The 22,638-nt window shown below is 40.4% G+C and overlaps 1 protein-coding gene across 3 annotated transcripts in view; it reads left to right on the top strand.

Annotated features, from left to right (window-relative positions):
- The window catches only part of OSBPL2 (oxysterol binding protein like 2), a 67,326-nt gene that overhangs the window by 28,337 nt on the left and 16,351 nt on the right, over positions 1-22,638 (top strand). For 2 of the 3 annotated variants that reach the window (XM_079979579.1, XM_079979578.1), the window contains 2 exons: positions 4,438-4,574; positions 21,923-22,058. In XM_079979579.1, coding sequence (XP_079835705.1) covers positions 4,538-4,574; positions 21,923-22,058 — 173 coding nt within the window. In that variant the 5' untranslated portion in view covers positions 4,438-4,537. Of the gene's footprint in view, positions 1-4,437; positions 4,575-10,812; positions 10,938-21,922; positions 22,059-22,638 lie in introns of those variants that run through there. The other variant, XM_079979577.1, reaches the window with a different exon arrangement.

The raw sequence follows: 22,638 nt of genomic DNA, 5'->3' as shown, positions 1-22,638 counted from the left end.
ATCCAGTTCCAATTCCCTGAGCCCTTACCATTCCTCCTCAGGTTCTGACCACCTCCTCCATGACACCTCCATAGACTCATGACAGAGTATTATTTTATACAGAACACTGGGGAATGAACCCTTAACTCAATTACTAGGTGTTTACATATCTTCACATAAGAACAAATGTAAAGCATGGCACAAAGTACAGATTGTCTACTAGCCCACACAGTTACTCAGATCTACTAGAATGTCAAGGTTGAACTAGCCACCCTGAAGTGATTTTTACTTCACTCTGAGACATTAGGTAAAGGAAAGGTTGTTGGACAATACGGGTAGGATCCAGACTTGGTCATGTTTAAAGTAGACCCACTGAAATCATTGTGACATCACTTACTAATGACAATTAACCCACAGAAGAGAAATTTGGATTGTATTTACTCTGTGCTTGGTGTTCAGGTGGCTAGTGTTTGGCTTGTCACTTTAAGGCCCATCTCTTTTGTTTCTATGTACTAACTTTCAGGATACTCTTATACCCCTTTGGAATGTCTTTGGCATTTTTTGTACAGACCTTTTCATCTTATTCCCACATGGAGCATCAAGTTGTTTTCCCACATGGAGCATCAAGTCCTATTTAAAGTTGTTTGTTGTTGTTTAGTTGTTTAGTCATGTCCGACTCTTCATGACCCTCTGGACCAGAGCACACCAGGCACTCCTGTCTTCCACTGCCTCCCTAATCAAAGTAGACCCATTAAAATTGACCTAATTTTGTCCTATTGATTAATTTCAATGAGTCTATTCTTTGTAGGACTAGCATTGGCTATATCTCATAATGTGTATTCCCTAAGACATCTTATCAGGTAGTATTTGGTGAAGTGCTATTTTTTTTAAGTAAGGTCTCTGATCCACAAGCTCTCAACAAGTTTATATTTGAATATTTCATTGATTTGTAGAAGCCAGGTTGAGAAATCTTATTTTCAAATGGCATTGCGCAGTGTTCCAGGGCATCTTGGTATTTATAACATCTTGGACAACCTGTTTCATTACACTTATGAAACTTCAGGGATTAGTCAAGTGGGACAGAAAAGGCTGCTACATAAGCTCTATTAGTTTTGTTAAAACAGTTTATAAACAAGAAAACTGATCATGTCTTCATGTCTGGAGGTGGCTGATTCTTTTTCTGCCCCCTCCCCCTTTCTGTTGAGATCTTTGACCAGGATGTCTTTCAGGTGGTTAAATGTGTGTTTTTTTGCTGTATCTCTTCCCATTTTTCATTTGTTTTTTTCAGAAAAGAAATTTAATCTTAACAGTAACTTTGAAAGGCAATTGCAGATATTAATGCCTCATATCAAGTTTATTGAGCTGTTGCTTCCTTCAAAAATAGATCAATCAGGAGTGCTTTCCTGGTAGAGCAAGTCATGAATTTATGTTGGATCCTTTCAGGTGTTTCATATAGACTGTGCAGTCTATATGAATGCAAGAGTTGGCTTTATGTGTGGAGGTGACATGGCCATATAAATCCTAACTTAGAGAGTAAACATGCAAGATGGTACTACTGTCATTCCTAAACAGGCATCTATTGTAGTGGGACATACCACCCTGAAAATGAGCATATCAGACCAAAGATATGGGTTACCTACCCCATTGTGACCTGAATTAGCAGCTACATGTTCAGCTTAATTTGCAAATTATTTCTGTAGCTTTCTACAGAACTGAAATAAGCAAATTATTATCAGGTATGCTATTTGGGGGAGGATCTCAAATGCTCTTCTGATAAATTTCTGCTCTCATGTTTGCTTAGAAGGTATGGCCTTCAGAGCTCAAGCTGGAAGGGTAGCACCAGTAGACTCTGAAAGTCTCAAAGATTTGTTATCTTGTTTGTTCATGCATTCAGAACTATTACTGAAAGAGAAACTGGTTTTCAGATTCCATGAGAATTAATTTAGTGCTGCTGTGAGAGATCTGATCCATTACCTGTATTTGGTGTGTGTATGTGTGCGCATATGTGTGTGTGTGTGTGTGTTTGTGTAAAAACCTAGTTATTTGGGATGTATGCAATTTACAGTGCATTTTGCCAAGAAAAAGTGAACTATTTCATAAATATTCAGGCCACCCTCTTCAGTGCTATCTCAAGAATTTGAGCAATCTAACCCCTTTCTCTCTTCCTCATCGCCACCACATTCAACTGTGGATGTCACTTGTGAAGCATGCTCACAACTTCTAGATTACCTTTGGTTCACTGGAATATACTGTGTAAGGTATATTATAAATAGCTTGATTTCAAGGCAGTAGAATCATTTGCACTGAAGCCTTTACAAGATCTGTTGGTGTTGTAAGAGAAATACTTGTAACTGTTGCTTAACAAATTATTAGAGGTGCGGTAGCTGCAATGAGAAAGGAATCTATGAAAAAGTAAGCAGTATTATTCCTGCCGCTTTTAGTAGTCAGTTTGCTGCCTTTCATTACTTTTGGGCTTTCCCCTCTGATTTTGAAAAGGAAACATTGAGCCTGCAAGTATGAAAAGTAGCAAATTGATTTCTCTTAAAGCAGTAGTAATTACGGTATACTGTTTATTTTTCCAGATATTGAACCTTTTTATAGTAAAATGTCCTGAGCCATCCAGTTTGCTGCCAAAAATTAAGCAGTTTCGCCTTGTGAAAGGCAGATAATGATCTTGTAACAAGAAGTCAGCGAAGCCTGAATAAATTAGCACAATCTGTCATCACCATGGTATTGGGCTATCTTCTATGGAAAAATAAACACAGCAAAATCTGCTGCAGGTGGCTGCCTATTTTCAAGATGCTTGTTACCATGCTTGCTTGGTATGTGTATCTCTGAACAAGTCTTCTGACTTCTTTTCTGTGTTTGGGCAATAAGCCCTTCTTAACATTGGGAGAAGTTGGCTCAAATGTGCTGGGAACACAGGATGTTCTTGCTTCAGAAGAGCTGGTCCAAACCAGCACACTAATCAAAATGCATTGGAGTCAAGGTTGTGTAACATTTTGTCTAGCCTGGTTACCAGAGTGCTGTCATTCGGAGGGTGGCAGAGACAAGTTGGAACTTTTTGAGAAAATGAATGTTACCAAAAGAATATATAACACAAGGAACAAACAATGAAATGGTTTAATTATGAGGCTTCTGAGAGGTTGTGAGATAAATGCTGCTGCTGTGCCATGTGACTTTTGGCTTCAAGGGAAGTAGGGGAATTTCAGTTGGGTGTGTGTGTAAAAAATCAGAGGAGGGAGAAATCTACCTTTTTGTTCATTTTGGTTGTATTTTTGTTGTTGTTGTTTAGTCGTTTAGTTGTGTCCAACTCTTCGTGACCACATGGACCAGAGCACGCCAGGCACTCCTGTCTTCCACTGCCTCCCACAGTTTGGTCAAACTCATGTTAGTAGCTTCGAGAACACTGTTCAACCATCTCATCCTCTGTCGTCCTCTTCTCCTTGTGCCCTTCATCTTTCCCAACATCAGGGTCTTTTCCAGGGAGTCTTTTCTTCGCATGAGGTGGCCTAAATATTGGAGCCTCAGCTTCAGGATCTGTCCTTCCCGTGAGCACTCAGGGCTGATTTCCTTCAGAATGGATAGGTTTGATCTTCTTGCAGTCCGTGGGACTCTCAAGAGTCTCCTCCATTGGCTGTATTAGGGAACAGGAAATTTACGGGTGTGGAGCTCAGCAGGACACTGGAGCCTATGGAATGGGGAAGGGATTCCAGAATCAACCCTAAGGGGAGAACACAAGGGGGACTCCAGTTTGCCTGGAGAGTTGTTGACTTATTTAGAAAACAATGGATGACTGTCATGGATACTTTAGTTGAGATTCCTGCATTGCAGGGGTTGGACTAGATGATCCTCAGGGTCTCTTCTAATGCTAGGATTCCATGATTCTGTGATACCTTGCACCTTCAGGGATCACTACCTGATGGGTTATAATAGCCAATCTATGTGGGTATATTGGTGTAAGGAGCCTCAGCATTCATGCTAGATAGAAATAATTGTTTTGAGGGAATGTTATGATTATTTTATTGTAAGCTGCTTTAAATATGGAATGAGGATTATACATATTTTAAATAATATCTCAATGGCATTGTACATGAAAAGAATCATTACAGTGTGCCACATGTTTTTTAAAAAGGGAAACAGGTTTTTCTCCCCTTCCCCTTTTGTTTCAGGTAGGTAGTCATGTTGGTCTGACGCAGTTGACATATATATATATATATTTCCAGTAGCACCTTAGAGACCAACTAAGTTTGTTCTTGGTATAAACTTTCATGTGCATGCACACTTATTCAGATATGAAAGAAGTGTGCATGCACATGAAAGTTTATACCAAGAACAAACTTAGTTGGTCTCTAAGGTGCTACTGGACAATTATATATGGAAATGGTGGGCTTGGTCCATTGAATTATCCTATGTAAATAGAAGTTGAAACACTATATTTCTCCCCTTTCCAAACAGATTATCTGGACGGATTTTATTTTTCATATAAAAGTTATCTCTCACCAAGAGCAACATGCATTAGAGGAAAGTAACCTGCTGGTGCAGAAGAAACATTACAATGAATAGTGAAGAAGAATTCTATGATGCCGTCACAGGTGAGTAGAGATTGGTGCATTTCTGTCTTTTTAAAGGAAATTATACTTTAATATATTAAACATTTGAGGAAAGTTTGAGAAGGAATCCTGTCTGTTTTGAATAATAGATCTCTATACTTTTGTGGCTTTATCTTAAATACCCAAGCTTGCTTAATAGTAAATGTGCATAGGACTGCTCTGTGCATTTCATGAATATGCTACATAGCCTAATACTGTGTCTTAGGTTATTGTAAGTTAAAATGCATCTTTTGATGGTTAAGGCAGTAAAATAAGTACAGTATTTCAATCCCCTCTCCCACCCTCACTCCAAAAATCAATTCTTCCCAGGAAAAAAACCAAGTTGTTTCCACAGTGGAATCAATAGTCAGTCGGAGAGGAAACGTTAAAAATGAAGGCATAAGAGTGAATTGTATTGGTTGAGATTCTTGCAGCTTACAGTTCATGAGGAAGAACATGGTAGGTTGGAACCTTGAAATGTGAATTCTGGTGAGGGTAGACATTCCCACAGGGTTGGGAAACTGTGTCTCTCAAGCTGTTATCGGACTTCATCAGCCCCATCCAGCATTTCCAGTAGTCAGGGCTGATGGGAGATGGAGCTGCAGGCCCCATTTATCATTTACAGAAAGAAACAGAAATGTATTCAACCATTCTAATAAAATATTTTCAATTTGGCTATTTTCCTGACTTTTCCTTTCTACCAAAATGGAAAACTGAGTTATAATGGCCATCTCATAGCTGATGAGGGTGGTGACTCATAAAAGGAAGATAAGAAGGTTTAGATAAGAGTATTGCTTTAGAAGGAGAAGACACAACTGAAAAAACAGGGAGCTGGGGTTTCCAAAACTGTTTGGAAACGGAGGGAAAGGCATGGACTTGAGCAATTTACTGGAAACTTACTGTCTAAGAACTAGCACAAACTTATGGGCATGGGCAGGGAGGTCAGCCCCCCCCCTCCCCATCAAGCAATAAATAGAAATACTTAACTAACTGACCATTTGCATCACATATATCTCAGTTCTGGCCCCCCCCAACATAAAGCCTCCCCCCCCCCCCGAATCCTGGCTACACCTAGGAGCAAACCTGCATTATATACATGTTTACTACTAGAAAAAAGGCAAATAGATTTTTTTTTTAATTGGAAATACATTGTTTGTGTTTTTGGGGAAACTCCTAGTTGCAGATACTTTTGTCCTCTATAGAATACAGACTTTAAACCATGAAGCAGTGGTTGTTGTCACCTGCCAAACATAATGACTGTCAGGGTCTGTCTTGTTCTTCCCTCTGCTCTTCTCTCTCCCCCCCCCTCCAATATTTCATTGACTATTTCTTTGTGAGACTGTTTCTGTAAATAAAAGTATATATGTAAAAAAGCAACTCTTACTGTACTTGTCTATATAAGTAATTATGCTTCAGGGAATTGAGAGGGGGACGTAACCATACCAGTCCACATATTGTTTGTAAAGATCCACTTTGGTGGATGGGAGATTGCCTGCTCTTGATGTGGTTACACTGCATTTTATGTCAAATGTTTGGTTATTTTGGATGAATACAAAGTCAACTTACTACAAGCCAAAGGATTGCTAATAAACTGCTTTTGGGCATGTTTGTTACACCAGAGTCCTAGGCATGTCTACTCAGAAGTAGGTACTGTTGAGCTTAATGAATCTTACTCCAGTAAAGAGTGTAGATTGCAGCCATAAAAGCAGCATCAAGGAATTGTCTCTGACTCTCAGTAAATTTGCTTCCATTTCAACTTACGTAATTGTGGCAGTCATCAACAAATTCCACCGCACTTATTGCCAGCAGGTGGCTCTGTTAATTGTATTCATCTCCTAAAATAAGTGAGCCACTGACCTTGCTCTGCTTCAAGAACCTACGAATGACATGTAACCTTATTTTACACTCTTGGCAGCATTGTAGGTTGCATTAGGTGTTAGATTCCTAGAGCCAGTGGAAATTTAATTGCTATCAACACTAACAATAATTCTTTTCACAGAGCACTAGAATAAAGTTCAAGTTTTAAGGATAGGTTGTAGTTCCATAAAATGTTATATAGTGTCTTGCTTTGTTTTAACTGTTACAAGGTAGGTCAGTATTATGTCAAAAGAGACAGTGCACGTGTCAGGGAAGAGTTAGAAGTTTCCAGTTTCTCAGAGGGAGAAAGCATTCCCCAAGGGGGGAAGGAGAGCAGTGAATCTAATAGAAGGGAGCAAGGGGAACAACAGGGAGGGACCGGCTGTTCCCAGGAAAGGCAAGGGTTAAGTTCTAGCTCAGATTCGGAGGAGGGGAGATACAGGCCAGCTCTAGCCAGGAGGTTAGAAAAAAGAGTGGGAAAACAAAGGGAAGGGCGTGTTTGACATTTTGAGAGTGGCTGGTCATGGAGAAGCAGAGCTCAGAAGGTATCTGAAATAAGTGACTCTGAGGAATAATATTTAAGAACCGTTTATAAGATTGTTTTGTTAATACGCAATAAAAAGTTTTATAAAAGAACAAGAAGCGTTTATGTGGTGATCTGAAGAGGACAACCACCAGTCCTGACAGCACGTATTTTTGTAGACCAAGAAAATCTTTAATAAAAATGATTAAATCATCACATTACAGATTGGAAGTGGGGATCTAAGGGACCAGTTTACCTAATGTCATCTAGTAAGTTTCTGGTAAAGTTGAGATTGATTGGTAGCCTCAGCATTTAGCCACCAGCTGCATTAGTTCATCTCCTTGAAAGTTAAATAAATAAATCCCTGTCCCACCATGAGAAGTTAAAACCTGTTATGAGATTTGGAGGGAAGGGTGTAATTAATTCTAAACTTGTATAGTTCTCCAGAATGGAGCATTCTGAGCAGTTTGCAATACATGAAATAATAACAGACATCAAATCTACCGTAATTTATAGATTAGATAATAAACAGTCTCCTTGGTTGATTTTGATTAACAGGAACAGATGTGGGTAGGTCAAATTCTGTAGGGCCAGGTTGCACAAATCAAATAATTCGGAGGATCATTTCTGCACAAAGCCACCACAAAGGAACAGAAGGCATGTAGCAGGGTCATCACCAGCTCTGCTCAGAAGCCATAGAGGAGGGACTGCAGGGCTACTCCATAGGTGGGGCTAAGAGACCAGCAGCTTTTGTCGCATATTATCCATGAATTTTCCCACCCCATCTGGTCATTGACAGAACTTGTAACTAAGAATTTATACCTGTGTACCTAATTTCTTTCTTTACTTATCAATCCATTTCCTTTCTTTATCATGGTTTTTTTAATTGCTGGCAAGGACTTTTCATGTCTTTTTTAAAAAATACGCTTCTGGACGTCTCTTTGGCTAAAGAGTGGGCTACCTTTTTCTGATACTGTCTCTGTCACAACCTAAAAGACTCCCATGATAATGCTTTTTAGGAGAACACTACAGTTCTCACAGGGACGCGGGTGGCGCTGTGGGTTAAACCACGGAGCCTAGGACTTGCCAATCAGAAGGTCGGCAGTTCAAATCCCCATGACGGGGTGAGCTCCCGTTGCTTGGTCCCTGCTCCTGCCAACTTAGCAGTTCGAAAGCACGTCAAAGTGCAAGTAGATAAATAGGTACTGCTCCGGCGGGAAGGTAAACGGCGTTTCCGTGCACTGCTCTGGTTCGCCAGAAGCTGCTTAGTCATGCTGGCCACATGACCTGGAAGCGGTACGCCGGCTCCCTCGTCCAATAAAGTGAGATGAGCGCCGCAACCCCAGAGTCGGTCACGACTGGACCCTAATGGTCAGGGGTCCCTTTACCTTTACCTTACAGTTCTCACGGTTCTGTACTTTTTGCATTCTCCCCTAACAGACCTTCTCCTTGACTCTGAAAACAGCACTTCATACAACCTTTCCACACTTTTGTTTCTCTGTTACAGGTAGCAGCCATTTTAGGTGTGCCTGATATGTGCGCAACCGCACAAACACACATTGCGCCAAACTCGGAAGTGACCCAAAAATGTCTCAAAAGGGGGCAGAACGGGGTGTTTGCAGGCTTTTCCAATTGTGTTTCAAATATACGCGATTTCGATTTTCATGAGGCTCAGTTTTATGTTGTGGCAGCTCTTCCTAATATTGCCTATAAGGGAATGGCATTGTGTATAAAAGCAAGCAGGGAGGCACCCAGTTGCTTATGGGACACATTTTGTGCTTGAGTTTCTAGGTGGAGATTAGTTTCTACCTGGTTTCTAACTGGTTGGAGCTATTACTGAGGAGATGAGTTGATCTTTGATGGTTGACTCACTAAACATTTCAGGTCAAGTGTCTCTAGATCCTGGTTTGTTTGTTGTATGAGGCAACCATGAGAGATATGTAAGCTTCTATTTATTTATTTAGTTACGTTGAATTCATTTATTTGACAGCTCTCCTTTGCTTTTATACACAATTCTGTTCATGTATTTCTGTGTACCAACTGCACAATCTTAGCTAAGCCCTAGCTGTGCTTTGAGAACTCTGATATAAACTGATCAGTAACTATATATATATTGACCAAACTGCGGGAGGCAGTGGAAGACAGGAGTGCCTGGCGTGCTCTGGTCCATGGGGTCACGAAGAGTCCTAAAGGACTAAACAACAACAACATATATATATATATATATATATATATATATATATATGAGAATGAATGAGATGGTCCATGAGACTAAGATCTATTAACTCAAGTGAAATGCCACTCTGACTTTTTTTATAGGGCATTGTTCCCCAAGTGCCATCTTATGGCTGGCACCGTAATTCACCACAGTGATTCCTCTTAACATCAGACTGCTGAGTTGCACCATTTAGTTCTGGCTTACTATTTAGGAATAAAATGGCTTTGAACGGGGTTGTAGAGGAACCATGTATATAAGATGGAAGACGATGATTAAATAGCTAGTAATTGACCAGATGTTTGTGGGGTTGTAGTTAATAACAACCCCACATGAGTTGGCATGTGGTATTACAGGTTTATACAATTCTGTACAATGCTTGAAGGTCTGAGTTAGCTTTTGAGTGCCTTGTTTCAAGAAGGACCTTTCAAATTGGAAAAGACTTCAGAGTTACAATACTACTTAAGGGTTGGGGTCATAATTTGTCTCAGTGGTGGAGCATCGGCTTTGAATGCTGAAGGTCCTAGGTTCAGTCCTTGACATTTCCAGGTAGGGCTGGGAAATGGCTTCCATTTGAAAGCCTGGAGAGTGTGCTGCATAGGCAAGACTGACAAGACTGAAGTAGTTTACAAAGGTCTGACTTGGTATAAGGCAGCATCCTATGTCTAAAAAGCTGTGTAACATGAAAAAGCTGATTAAACTGAGTGTGTTTGGCCTGCAGAACTGGAAAGCCTTAGGGGTCCTATCAATATGAACCTAATCGCTATGAATTTGAAAGGAGAGAAAATTCCAACTAAACTGGAGTGGCAAAGTAAACTGCTAGAATATGCTGAGTTGGCAAAAATGACAGAGAAACTGAGAGGTCACATCGATCAAACATTCATTAGAAAATGGGACATGTACAAAAATATCTTAAGGACTATTGTAATAATATGACTTCTGTGGTATGATGGATAATTATAAGAGAATATATTACTGATGAAAATTAACAAAAGAAAATGAAAACAAACAATGCCCTAGATAGATTAAGTGGTAGATGCAAGATGGGGTGATGGGAAGTCGTTAGAAATGCAGGAAGAACTTATTGTGATATGATGTAACAAATATTACCGTTTTCTTTTCTTTTTTCTGGAAAAATCTTTTGTTTGTTGTTTCCTTTTAATTTCAATAAAGCATTAAAAAAATCAATAGAACCTTGGTATTGGTTATTGTGAGGGATAGCTGTAGCCAGTGTTAGAAACTCAGGTATATAACCTATATAGCCAAATGGCACCATACCTTTTTTTTGTTTCCTGTTATGCCACATTTTTCAAGGATAGAGCCTTCTGTTGATGACTTGTAGGCTTCTACATATTTTGCATTCCAAATGTATTGCATTATAATTAGTAGAAGGCATATCTTGTGTGGAAGATTTTAACATTTTATCTGTTGAAAAATATTTGTCTTCAGTGTGTTGTGACTTGAGACAAACAGCCTATAAAGGATTCACCTTTCACTGTGGTGATTCTTCTATATGGTTTCCTTCTTAGTTGCCCTCTTCTAAAGATTCCTGGTTTGATTTTCTATGATTCAGCCTCCATCTTACTGACCTGCTTACCTGACACTTATGTAAATGGTTACATGTAAAAAGGGCGGCCTTATTCCTTTTGTATTCTGACGCAGGCTGTAGTTTGCCTCTGGGATTTCAAGGAGGTGGAGATTAGTCAGGAGGAGCTAGGTTTACTTTACAGGATGTGGAAGAGGAAGAAGACATCTAAAAACAAATTTGTTAGTAAGTCACCTTTTCTCTCTTTTTTCTTATGGTGAAGTTCATCCATTCTTAAAAGCTATTAAAATTTTCTTGTATCTTTGTATTATGAAGTTAAGGAGTTAAATAATGTCCTCCTAGTCATGGTTGATAAGCCTCCCAAGAAACAAAACTGTTTCTGCTCTGTTTTCTCTATCTAGTCTCCCAAAATATTCCTGAAGAGGTGTAACAATAGTGCCAACTTAAGATAAGTAGCAATGCTCTTTCCTAAGTAGGCCCAGCTGGTGCTTTGAGAATTGCAAGTGACCAGCATTTTCCAGTTTGCATATTCCATGGATTCAGATTTTTTTTTTTTATGTGATGTCTGTATGTGTTTCTTTTTTAAAAAAATCTACTATAAGATTTCTAGCTATGACTTTTTCATCATGCTCACAGTCTTTCCTCACTGTTCTGTGTACCTGCCATGCATTTAAAACACACACTCTTCAAATCCTGGGACCTGTAATTTGTTGAGGGTGCTGAGGATTTTATATTTGTGAGAGGTAGGCCATAGTGCCAAAAATTATTCAGGGGTAAAATGTGCTTAAGTATATGGTGTTGTACATAGCTTTCTTTTTTACAGTTCAGTATAAGTCAGCTTTGGAATTAAATCCTTCAACAAAATGAAAAACAAACTGTAATATCCAAAGTTTGTTTTTGAAATTTGGGCAATCCTGCTTTGGTGTAAAAATAACTCATCTTGGCTAAGTCGGTAGTTATTGGTAACTGGCATTTTGTCTGATTATTTTCAGTTAGCTAAGTTTATGTAGCTGCTGTCAATTTACTCATTCATCTTGAGCTCACCTGACTAGAGCATGGGTGTAGCCAGGATTTATTTGGGGGGTGGGGCAGAACTGAGTTACCTGTGATGCAATTGGTCAAGTATTTTTATTTATTTGATGGGGGGGCAGTTTTTCCCCCTGCCTCCCTTGGCTATGCCCATGGACTAGAGTTTTGGTATGAAATGTTTACCAACTTTTAAATCGGAATGCGTATGCATTATACATAACAATAACTAAATAAATATCTGATAATGTGGACTCTAGTTTGCAAAAGTTTATTATGGTGGCACTGTCAATGGTGGTTGCCAGGCTTTGAGGGCAGTGTATTAAATGTCTGTATATTTATTTAGCTATTATGTATAATAATAATAATACTCTAGTTTACAAAAGTTTATGACCATACATCTTCCTGGACAAGCTCCATAGAATAGGAATTGGGGGCACTGTGCTGTAGTGAATCTGGTCCAGATCCAGAGAGTAACATTAAAAGAGTGCTTTTTGCTGATGACCCCCCCCCCCCCGCCGTAATTATGTCATGGGGTCCTGCAAGGCACTACTTTATCTCCAGTGTTAATTAATATCTATATAGAGCAGTCATTAGGTGTTTTAGGGCAATATGCTATCAGTATGCTGGTGACACTCTTGATTTGTTTCACTATAACATTTGAATCAGGATAGGCTGCTTGACCAGTACAGTCGTGCCTTTGGTTAAGAACTTAATTCGTTCGGAGGTCCATTCTTAACCTGAAACTGTTCTTAACCTGAGGTACCACTTTAGCTAAGGGGCCTCCTGCTGCCGCCGCGCTGCTGCCACATGATTTCTGTTCTTATCCTGAAGCAAAGTTCTTAACCCAAGGCACTATTTCTGGGTTAGTTGAGTCTGTACCCTGAAGCATCTGTAACCTGAAGCATCTGTAACCCGAGGTACCACTGTACCTGAGATGCAGTGGTATGATGGGTGAGGGGAAAATAAGCCTAGCTTGAATCCTGGAGGCACTGTGGACAAGTAGTTCCTATGTCTGAAAAACTGGTCAATTTGTTGTTTTGGGTGGGCTTGCATTCTCCCTGAAGGAGCAGGCATGCTTCAAAATCTAGCTATGTCACTGGAGACCCAAGTAACCAGTGGCTAGAAGTGCTTTTTACCAGCTGTGCTTAGTACAACAACTTCAGCCTTTCCAGGACCCGGAGGGTATGGCCACAGTAGTTCAGGAACCTGGTGACTTCAAGATTGAATTACTGCAGTGCACTTTCTGTGGAGCTCCCCTTATGCTAGACCTGGAAACTACAGTTAATACAGGATGGTGCAGTGCAATTGCTGACAAGAGTGAGACCCTATCAGCATATATCCCCTCTGCTCCTGAGATCTGCATCACTTGCTGATTTGTTACCAGATCAAGTTCAGAGTGGTAACTGGTGGTATGTAGAGTCCCTGATGGCTTAGGAACCGTTTACTTGTGGCTTCACCTTACCTAATATGTGCCCAGTTGACTGCTTTCATCTGCAGAGCTGGTGCTGTTACAGCTGCCACATACTCATTCCACAGTTCTAAGAAAGTGTGGCAGCACCTACACTTTGAAATTTCCTGCCATCAGGCAGGTGCCTTCGCTGTACTCTTTTCAGTACCTGGTTTTTCGTTAGGCAAACTTTTGGGAAATTTTTTTGTTTAGGAAAACATATCCAGAAACATATACAGTCATTTTTGAATATTTTTTACTGTTAATTTTAGTTATTTTCAAATGTTTTAAATTGGTTTTTTTTATAATTTTATAATTTTTTTAAACCACTTAGAAGTTTTACTGTAATCAAGCGGTGTATAAATTTTGTAAAATAAAAATGAAATAATAGGTGGAAGGGTGGGCATGTAATGCTCAGGCCCAGTTAAATGTCAGCATGGTTTAAGAAGGCATGTTCAATGTAGGTGGGACAATGTGGATTTTTGTGGGAATATTTTTAAACTCCTTTCTCAAGCACAATAGGAGGTAAAGGGCAAACTTGTGCCTGTGGATGCCATGTTGGTGACCCTTGCCATATTAAATTTGTTAGATTTTTAGGTGGCACAAGACTCTCTGTTGTTGCAACAGAATAACACACCTACCCTTCTGGAAGTTTTATTAAAAGGATATTTAACAACATTGCACCAATTTTTTATGCTGCCCAGGATCTAAAGTCCTAGTAAAACCTTACAGATCATTCTTACAGCTCTTTCTTAGTTGTGTGATCCTATCTTCACAAGAATGCACGCTTTTAACATTTCTTCTTAACTTTGTATCTTGTTTGAATTGGCAGTTAAAGACTTGCTATTGTTTTGTACAGCACATTTGAGAGTGCCTCTCATGTGTTTGACACATGTGCTAAAAGTAGCTCTTCAGATTAATCACCCAAGCTCCCCATGAACACTACTATTATTGTTCCCAATTTAGGTGTTATGACACCTTGGGATCTGATTATCATTAGGTAATTACACTTAGGGGAATGCTCTGATACAGCAGTGTGGATTAATGAGTGACATCACCTTTAGCAGTTACACCAAGAAATAATAGAACAGGATCACACCACCTGTTACCTCTGTTTTAGTATACGGTTATTTTCCCTCTTGTAAGTTAAATAGAGGGGAAAGAAAAGGAAAAAGTAAGCTTTGTGATTCTGAAGTAACAAGACAAATATAAAAAAAACACTTTTTTTAAAAAAATCAGTATTCAGACAATATTTTGTCGGTTAGATCCATCTTTAGTATTGATATTGTCAAGAGTAGGGCCCTGGTTCCATTATCTTAACCAGCTACTACCAGCATATATGACACACACTAAAAAAGGAAGATAGGCCTTTAAATTTTATTTTACCCATGTAGTACGTGTTGCTTTATGCTTTATCTTTGTTTTTTGAACTGCATTCTAGGGAACTCTAGATTTCTCAGAAGCTTACTCAAGTTCCTCACTGAGAACATCCGAAGCAGTGGACAATCATCCCTGAAAGACAGCTTTCCCATTTCTCACAATCTTCCCCTACAATGGCCAATCACAGCAAAGTGCTATATAGCCTGTGATGCACTTTGAGTTTACACACACAGAGTGATGAGGTTGAATAGGCCTCTGATCATCATTCAGTGTGAACTGATTCTGCATGCTTAAACATGCCTCAGAACTTAGGTGGCCAGACTGGGGGTGTGGGGAGACAATAGATATTGAGAAGGTATAATTTCAGCAGGTGCAGCACGTCTTCTTTTTCATCTGGCCACCCTGCCCAGAATCCATTGTAATGCAAGGAGTTCTTGCCAATCAACTCTGTGTGAAATGATGCCTTGAAAGAGGACAGTTTGAAAACCTCTTTTATAATCTTAGTAATTCATTGTGTAGAATCAGTGGGTTGTGCTTCTGATGGGGTATGAAACATGTTATCTCTAGTGTGTGGCTGCCTTTCTTTTTTTCTAAATGGAGCCCCTTTTAGGTGGCTAGACCCAAGTAACAACACACAAAATGAAAACCAGTTCAAGCCTAGTCAGATACTACATTTGATTGTATTGGTTTTCCTTGTGGCTCTAGCTAATGCAAACTACATGGATAGGTTAGTAATATCAACCACCTGCCCCATTTCTTTAAAACACGTGGCACATCACACAATATATTATTATTGGTCCTGGGCAAATTACCCAGTACTACCAATAGGTTACGTCCTTACTTCCGACCTGATCCTACTTAAGCAACATAGAAAATTTGGCTCTTTACGATTTCATTTACAGATTATTCTGCCCAGTGGTCAGTAGAAGATGCTGAATGTGTTTATTTTATTAGGTTGCTCCTAATCTTGGGTGTGGGTGGTGCTGTGGTCTAAACCACAGAGACTGGGGCTTGCCGATCGGAAGGTCGGCAGTTCGAATCCCTGCGACAGGGTGAGCTCCCATTGTTCGGACCCAGCTTTCCAGCTAGCAGTTCAAAAGCATGTCAAGTGCAATGAAATAAATGCTCTGGCGGGAAGGTAAACAGCATTTCTGTGCGCTGCTCTGGTTCGCCAGAAGCGGCTTAGTCATGCTGGCCATATGACCTGGAAGCTGTCTGCGGACAAACACCGGCTCCCTCGGCCTATAGAGTAAGATGAGCGCGCAACCCCAGAGTCGTCCGCGACTGGACCTAATGGTCAGGGGTACCTTTACCTTTACCTTTAATCTTGGGTAGTTGTATTGGCACCAACCATAATGGCATGGATCATTTCTTCATTGAAGTATCATAGCTTCCACTTACTGTGCTCATTATCTCAGATAAATAGCTTATCCCTTCTTGTAAGCAGGAAAAAAGTAGGATGTTGAAAGAGCAAATCCTGGGCCTATCAAATCATTGCAGAGTAAATGGAGTTCCTGTTGACTTCCAGCAGGATACCAATCACTACTGGCTTTCATAGGAGTTGGCCTATAATTTAGAGCAAATTACTGTGTATGATCTGAATCCCAAATCTGTTTTTTGCAAAGGCTTGTAAGGTTGTTTGTGGTCTTTTTAAAACAACAACAACAGGGAAATGAGGGCAAATCAATATGTAATTTTTGTGGCAACTTTTACAGTACAGTGGTGCCTCGCAAGACGAAATTAATCCGTTCCGCGAGTCTCTTCGTCTAGCATTTTTTCCGTCTTGCGAAGCAAGCCCATTGACAGCTTAGCGGATTAGCGCTATTAGCGGCTTATCAGCTTATCGGATAAGCAGATAAGCGGCTTAGCGGCTTAGAAAAAGGGGGGGGGAACCCGCAGGAACTCGCAAGACATTTTCGTCTTGCGAAGCAAGCCCATAGGAAATTCGTTTTGCGTAGCACCTCCAAAACGGAAAACCCTTTCGTCTAGTGAGTTTTCCGTCTTGCGAGGCATTCGTCTTGCGGGGCACCACTGTATGTTTGTTCTCTCTTTCCCACAATATGTGGCTGTAGATTTCTAACCCAAATCATCAGTTGCTATAGGAGTTCATTACTGAAGACTAATGCTACCTTTTCCAATGCCTAAATGATAGTGCACATAGCAAATCTCAACATCCTTACTCATGGGTTAACCTTCAGTGTCATAATATTTATGTAAGACTGTGATGCTGCATTGATGAAACAGTTAACACATGCTTTACCAAGCTTTTAGCTGCTGTCTCTTGAGATGCAGCTGCTTGTTTTTTTGTAACAAACAAATACAGTATGTATTGGGCTGAATATAAGCCACCCTTGAACATAGGCTGCAACTGTAAAATGAGATATGTAAAATGAGAGGCTGCACTAAGGTTTTTAGAAGCCAGATTTTTGTGTGTGTGTGTGTGTGTGTGGCATTTATTCAGACCAATACAAGGTGGTTGTTTTTAAAATAAAGTCATTGGGGAGCTTTACGCCTTACATTTAAAGTGTACATCTAAAAATACAAGACATGAATGTGCTCTGTGTGTTCTGTGATGTGTATGTTGTACAGGCATACACATCAAGAATCTACAGTTGGCTGTGGTTTTTTTAGTTGACTGTACACCTTAAAAGAGTGAACTTCAATTTTCTGTCTTGGAATGGAATGACCCTTAGAAGCTGCAGCAATCCCACACAAGAAGAAGAAAGGAGCACAGAGTGAGTGTGTGATACTTTCTGCATGACCAGCTAATGTTCAGTTGAATTACAACCTGCCTGGATTTGATAGAGAGATCAGTACATTAATCAAAACGATGGAAGAAATTGAAAAGGACATTTTAGAAAAAGTTGATTACGGGGTATATTTTAATCTTTATTATTGTCCAGATTTCACAAGAAGTGTTCTGCTGAATTTTTGTGTTGGTTTCTGTGGTTGGATCTCTCTACCAGTGCTGAATAGGTTTGTAGTTCTGTTGACATGGGTAGTGTTTAGAACCTCTCTAGGCTTTGTTTCAAACCCACCCTACGTTATGAGTTGACGTATAAAGTCAGTGGGGAGGTATATTTCCTATTCTTGTGGTTCTTAACTATGGAACTTGCAGCATCTACTATGCCCTGCATATCAAACCTTCAAATCATTTTATGCTCAACTAAAGGTAAAGGTAAAAGTACCCCTGCCCGTACGGGCCAGTCTTGACAGACTCTGGGGTTGTGCGCCCATCTCACTTAAGAGGCCAGGGGCCAGCGCTGTCCGGAGACACTTCTGGGTCACGTGGCCAGCGTGACATCGCTGCTCTGGCCAGAGCCAGAGCCAGAGCCAGAGCCAGAGCCGCACACGGAAACGCCGTTTACCTTCCCGCTGGTAAGCGGTCCCTATTTATCTACTTGCACCCGGAGGTGCTTTCGAACTGCTAGGTTGGCAGGTGCTGGGACCGAGCAGCGGGAGCGCACCCCGCCGCAGGGATTCGAACCGCCGACCTTTCGATCGGCAAGCCCTAGGCGCTGAGGCTTTAACCCACAGCGCCACCTGCTCAACTAGAGTGCTGTAAAGAGCCATGACATTTTTATTCTAGCAAGGTAAAGGTATGACCAAAGTATCTTCTGGTCACTTAAGAGTGCTACATAATACACTTTTCCAGTGGCTGCTCTTCTTGCCTATTAAACTGTATTAGCACATATCTATAGTTCAGTTTTCCAAATTCATCATTGAAAGCTTGTATAGGTTGTTCACTTGTGGATTACTTGTGTGGATCATAGGGGGGTGGTAGATTGGCCCAGAAGCTGCATCCTGAAAACATGTTTTCCTGACATCCACTAGTGAGGAAAGTCATTCCTTACTTCTATACTAATGGAAAGCACATGCATGTCTTCTCACTTTTTGGTAGCACACAGGACACTAGTCATACTGGAACTTTAGCAGTGCACACTGCATTTGTGCTGCCTGGATTCCAGGCTTCCACTGTGCTTGCAGATATATCAGTCAGCCTAGACTGGCTTCTTAATAGATCACTGCCTATGTTGACCATCACTGCAGTGACAACTTTGACATATGCTTCTCTGCCAGATGAGTGAATGAAAGAATTACACGAGTACATGAGTCTGCTTATTTGTCTGTTTAGGAGTGAATGCCTATATTTGTTGCCATATTCTCTCCAGGTAAAATGCTAGAAGGGTCAAATGTCCATTGTCGACAAAGGATGAGATCCTGTATCTCAGTCTTCCCTAAACTTGGAAGGGGGTGCAAAGTGGGGAAGGGGAGAGAATAGGGTTAATTGGTAGAATATATTAATAGGAAACTTCATTTCAGAATGCTGTCACTTATGCAGTTTACAGAATATTCTTGGGTAGAGAGAATATTTTTGTTAAGAAAAGAACAAATTCTAAGCAATTCAGTTTTGTTTACATGTTCTATGCCAAGAAAGACATTTGAAAAGGAAAATGCATTTCTGAGTTTTTGATTTGATGCAATTGTGTTGTTTTTGGCAATAGCTTGGGGAATATTCTTGGAAGTATACTGCATTAAACTTTGATTGTTGGCTTTTAATGCCACCCTTGGTTATTTCCACACCCAGTGCTAATGTATAGCTCATGGGTAGGCAAACTAAGGCCTGGGGGCCAGATCTGGCCCAATCGCCTTCTAAATCCGGCCCAGGGGCATTCCGGGTATCAGTGTGTTTTTACATGTGTAGAATGTGTCCTTTTATTTAAAATGCATTTCTGGATTATTTGTGGGGCCTGTCTGGTGTTTTTACATGACTAGAATGTTTGCTTTTATTTAAAATGCATTTCTGGATTATTTGTGGGGCCTGTCTGGTGTTTTTACATGACTAGAATGTGTGCTTTTATTTAAAATGTACCTCTGGGTTATTTGTGGGGCATAGGAATTTGTTCACCCCCCCCATATAGTCCGGCCCCCCACAAGGTCTGAGGGACAGTGGACCGGCCCCCTGCTGAAAAAGTTTGCTGACCCCTGGCTCAAAGGATAGCTAAGGAGGATTATACTAACCTTTAAACATGTGATCCAGTCTGTCTTATCATAAGATCATAATAAAAGCCCTACTTTATTAAGCCAAACACCTGTCTAGTTCAGCATCCTGTTCTCACAGTGCCCAGCCAAATGCCCATGGGAAGCCTGCAAGAAGGATTTGAGTGCAAGCGCACTTTCCCCACTTGCCCTTTCAGAAACTGGTATTCAGACGCATTCTGTCTCCAACTGTGTAAGTAGAACAAAGCCATTGTGGCTAGCAGCCATTAGTAGCCTTCTCATACCTGAATTTGTCTAATCCTCTGTTAAAGCCATCCAGGTTGGAGACCATCACTACCTCTTGTGCTAGCATATTCTAGAGTTTAACTATATACTGTGTGCAGAATTAGCTCTTTTTGTCTGTTTCAAATCTTTCAACATTCAGCCTTGTTGGATTTACCCAAGTTCTCGTATTTTAAGAGACATGGTGTTTTTTTGCTGTCTAATTTGTTCACATTGTGTACATACATTGTACACCTTTATAATATCCTTTTTGACTTTTTCCTAAACACTTTAGAGTTGTTAATAATAATAATAATAATAATAATAATAATAATAATAATAATAATAATACCCCGCCTATCTGGCTGGGTTTCCCCAGCCACTCTCTGTGGCTTCCAGCAAAATATAAAAATATAATAAAACATCAAACATTCAAAAACTTCCCCATAGAGGGCTGCCTTCAGATGTCTTCTAAAAGTTGTGTAGTTCTTTATCTCATTGATATCTGATGGCAGGGTGTTCCACAGGGTGGGTTCCACTACTAGGAATGCCCTTTTCCTGGTTCCCTGCAGCGTCACTTCTCTCAGTGAGGGAAGTGAAGTTGCAGAAAACCAGGAAGAGGGCCTTCTCGGTAGTGGCACCCGCCCTGTGGAACAGTTCATTGAAATTATGCCCCAAATGTTGTAACTGTTCCTCATTGAGAATTCTCCATCTCCTTGATCATTTTGGTTCCTTTTTTTATGAACCTTTTCCATTTCTATAAAATCCTTTTTGAGGCAGATGACCAGGATTGTACACAATATTTCAAACGTGGTTGCAGCATAGCTTTGCATAATGACATTATGTACTTGCAGCTTTATTTTATCCCCACACCCAATGATCCCTAGCGTGGCATTTGTTGTTTTCACAGCTGCCATGCACTGGGTCAACATCTTCATTGAGCTGTCTCCTATGCACTGAAGGTCTTGTTCCTGGGCAATCACTGTCATTTCAGCACCCATCAACATATATGTGGAATTAGGATTAGTTTGGGCTACTTTACTTTTAGTCACTCATGGACAGTGTTGGGGAAAATATCTCAACTTTTAGGAGCCAGAATTAATTCTAAGGAACATTGGCTCCCCAGGAAGTCCATATTGATATGATCAGTGCAAAATCAGGAAAGTTGCATGTCCATCTCAGCCACAGTATTGCTACAAACTCCAGACTTTCCTTTTAACAGTATTGTGGTGGAGCAGACATGAAGTGCTGCCACTTACTTCACATCAGGGATGATGTTATCTTGGGGCACTATTTGACATTTCTCTCCTTGCTTACGTGTGTTCAAGTCTACTCAGAATTAAGCCCTATTGGGTTGATGGGATTACTCTTAAATGTGTATACTGAGGATTTATTTATTTCTTAGTAAAGCAAGTCGTTATGTATAATACATATAGTTTACCAGTTTGTTCTCAGACAGCTCATGTGCGGAGGGGACATCTTTTCCCTAACTCTGCCCCTTCAACTTTTTCTGAAACTACATTGAAAGGGGGAAGTGGTTCTTTAAAAAGCCAGGCCAAACAAGGATGGAGGGAGGAATACAGAGGAAGAATGAGACAGCTTCAGGAGATGTTGGGTTCTGCATCAAATAAGGGCAGGGTTGCATACAGCCTCTGGGCCAATGACTGCCCATCTGTGTTCTAGAATACCAAGCTTGCTCTCTGCTCAGAATGACTATCCTCCCAATAAAATATATTTTGTGTGTGTAAGCCAGCTGGCCATTGTAGCTGATTGGCAGAAGTACAGGTAGTTACGAGGGAGGGGGATTAATCAAGCACAGGAGGTAGCTTGGAATGTTTCAAATGCACACTCTTTCATATTGGAGTAAAATAAAATTTAGTTATTCCAGCCATGCATGTACACACATACCCCACACTTGGGTTAATTGCATTAGTGACTATAACACAAATCAGTTGGGTACTAGCTTAGTAAAATAAGGTGCCAGCATTTTGAAGAAATACATGTGCTTTGTATTCAAATTGATCGTGCCTTTAGCATCCTTGCCTTTACTAGTTCCTAGTTAAAGACAAATTTTTGCACTTTATTTACACAGGCTTTGATTCTGATAATTCTTCAGGGGAGTTTTCAGAAGCAATTCATAAAGTCGATGTGGATGCCCACCAAAGTAATAGAACTGGAAGACACAATGGCGATGGACCAGTGCAAGAGAATGGAATCAAGAAACACAGGTATTCTCCAAAGCAGGCCTAACAGCAATTACTATCTGGTTCATGCAAATCATAGCAGGTTCTTTTGTTTGGACATCCATTAAGCAACCTTGCCACTTCCTGGGAAGAGAGGCTTAAATACATCTACAGTGGTACCTCTGGATACGCACACCTCTGGTTGCGTGTCCTTCAGGACGCGGATGTGGCAAACCCGGAAGTATTTTTCTGGGTTTCGTCATGCGCAAAATTGCTGTAACGCGCGCATGCGCAGAACAGGCATCTCCAGTTGTGAATTCCTCAGGATCCGACCGGAGCTCCAGAACGGATCCTGTGTGCAACCGGAGGTACCACTGTATATACACAACTTAAGGAAACGCTTCTAAGAATTATGATAGGGAAGGGAAGCAGAAGCTAGCTTACTTGTGGGTGGTACTGCAGCCTGAAACATTTCTGTTTGGTTGTTTTTAACAAAAATAATTCTCTCTCTAAAACTTTGACCTAATTATTTTTGAAAAGAGGAAAACAAAGCAGCTTATAACAACAGCAGCAATAACAAAACTAGCAGCAACTGTTGGTTTTAAAGGCTGTCTCCCACATCATC

The sequence above is a fragment of the Podarcis cretensis genome (assembly GCF_951804945.1).
Source record: "Podarcis cretensis genome assembly, chromosome: 6".
NCBI classification, from domain to species: Eukaryota; Metazoa; Chordata; class Lepidosauria; order Squamata; family Lacertidae; genus Podarcis; species Podarcis cretensis.
This window is presented reverse-complemented; position numbering and strand designations above follow the sequence as displayed.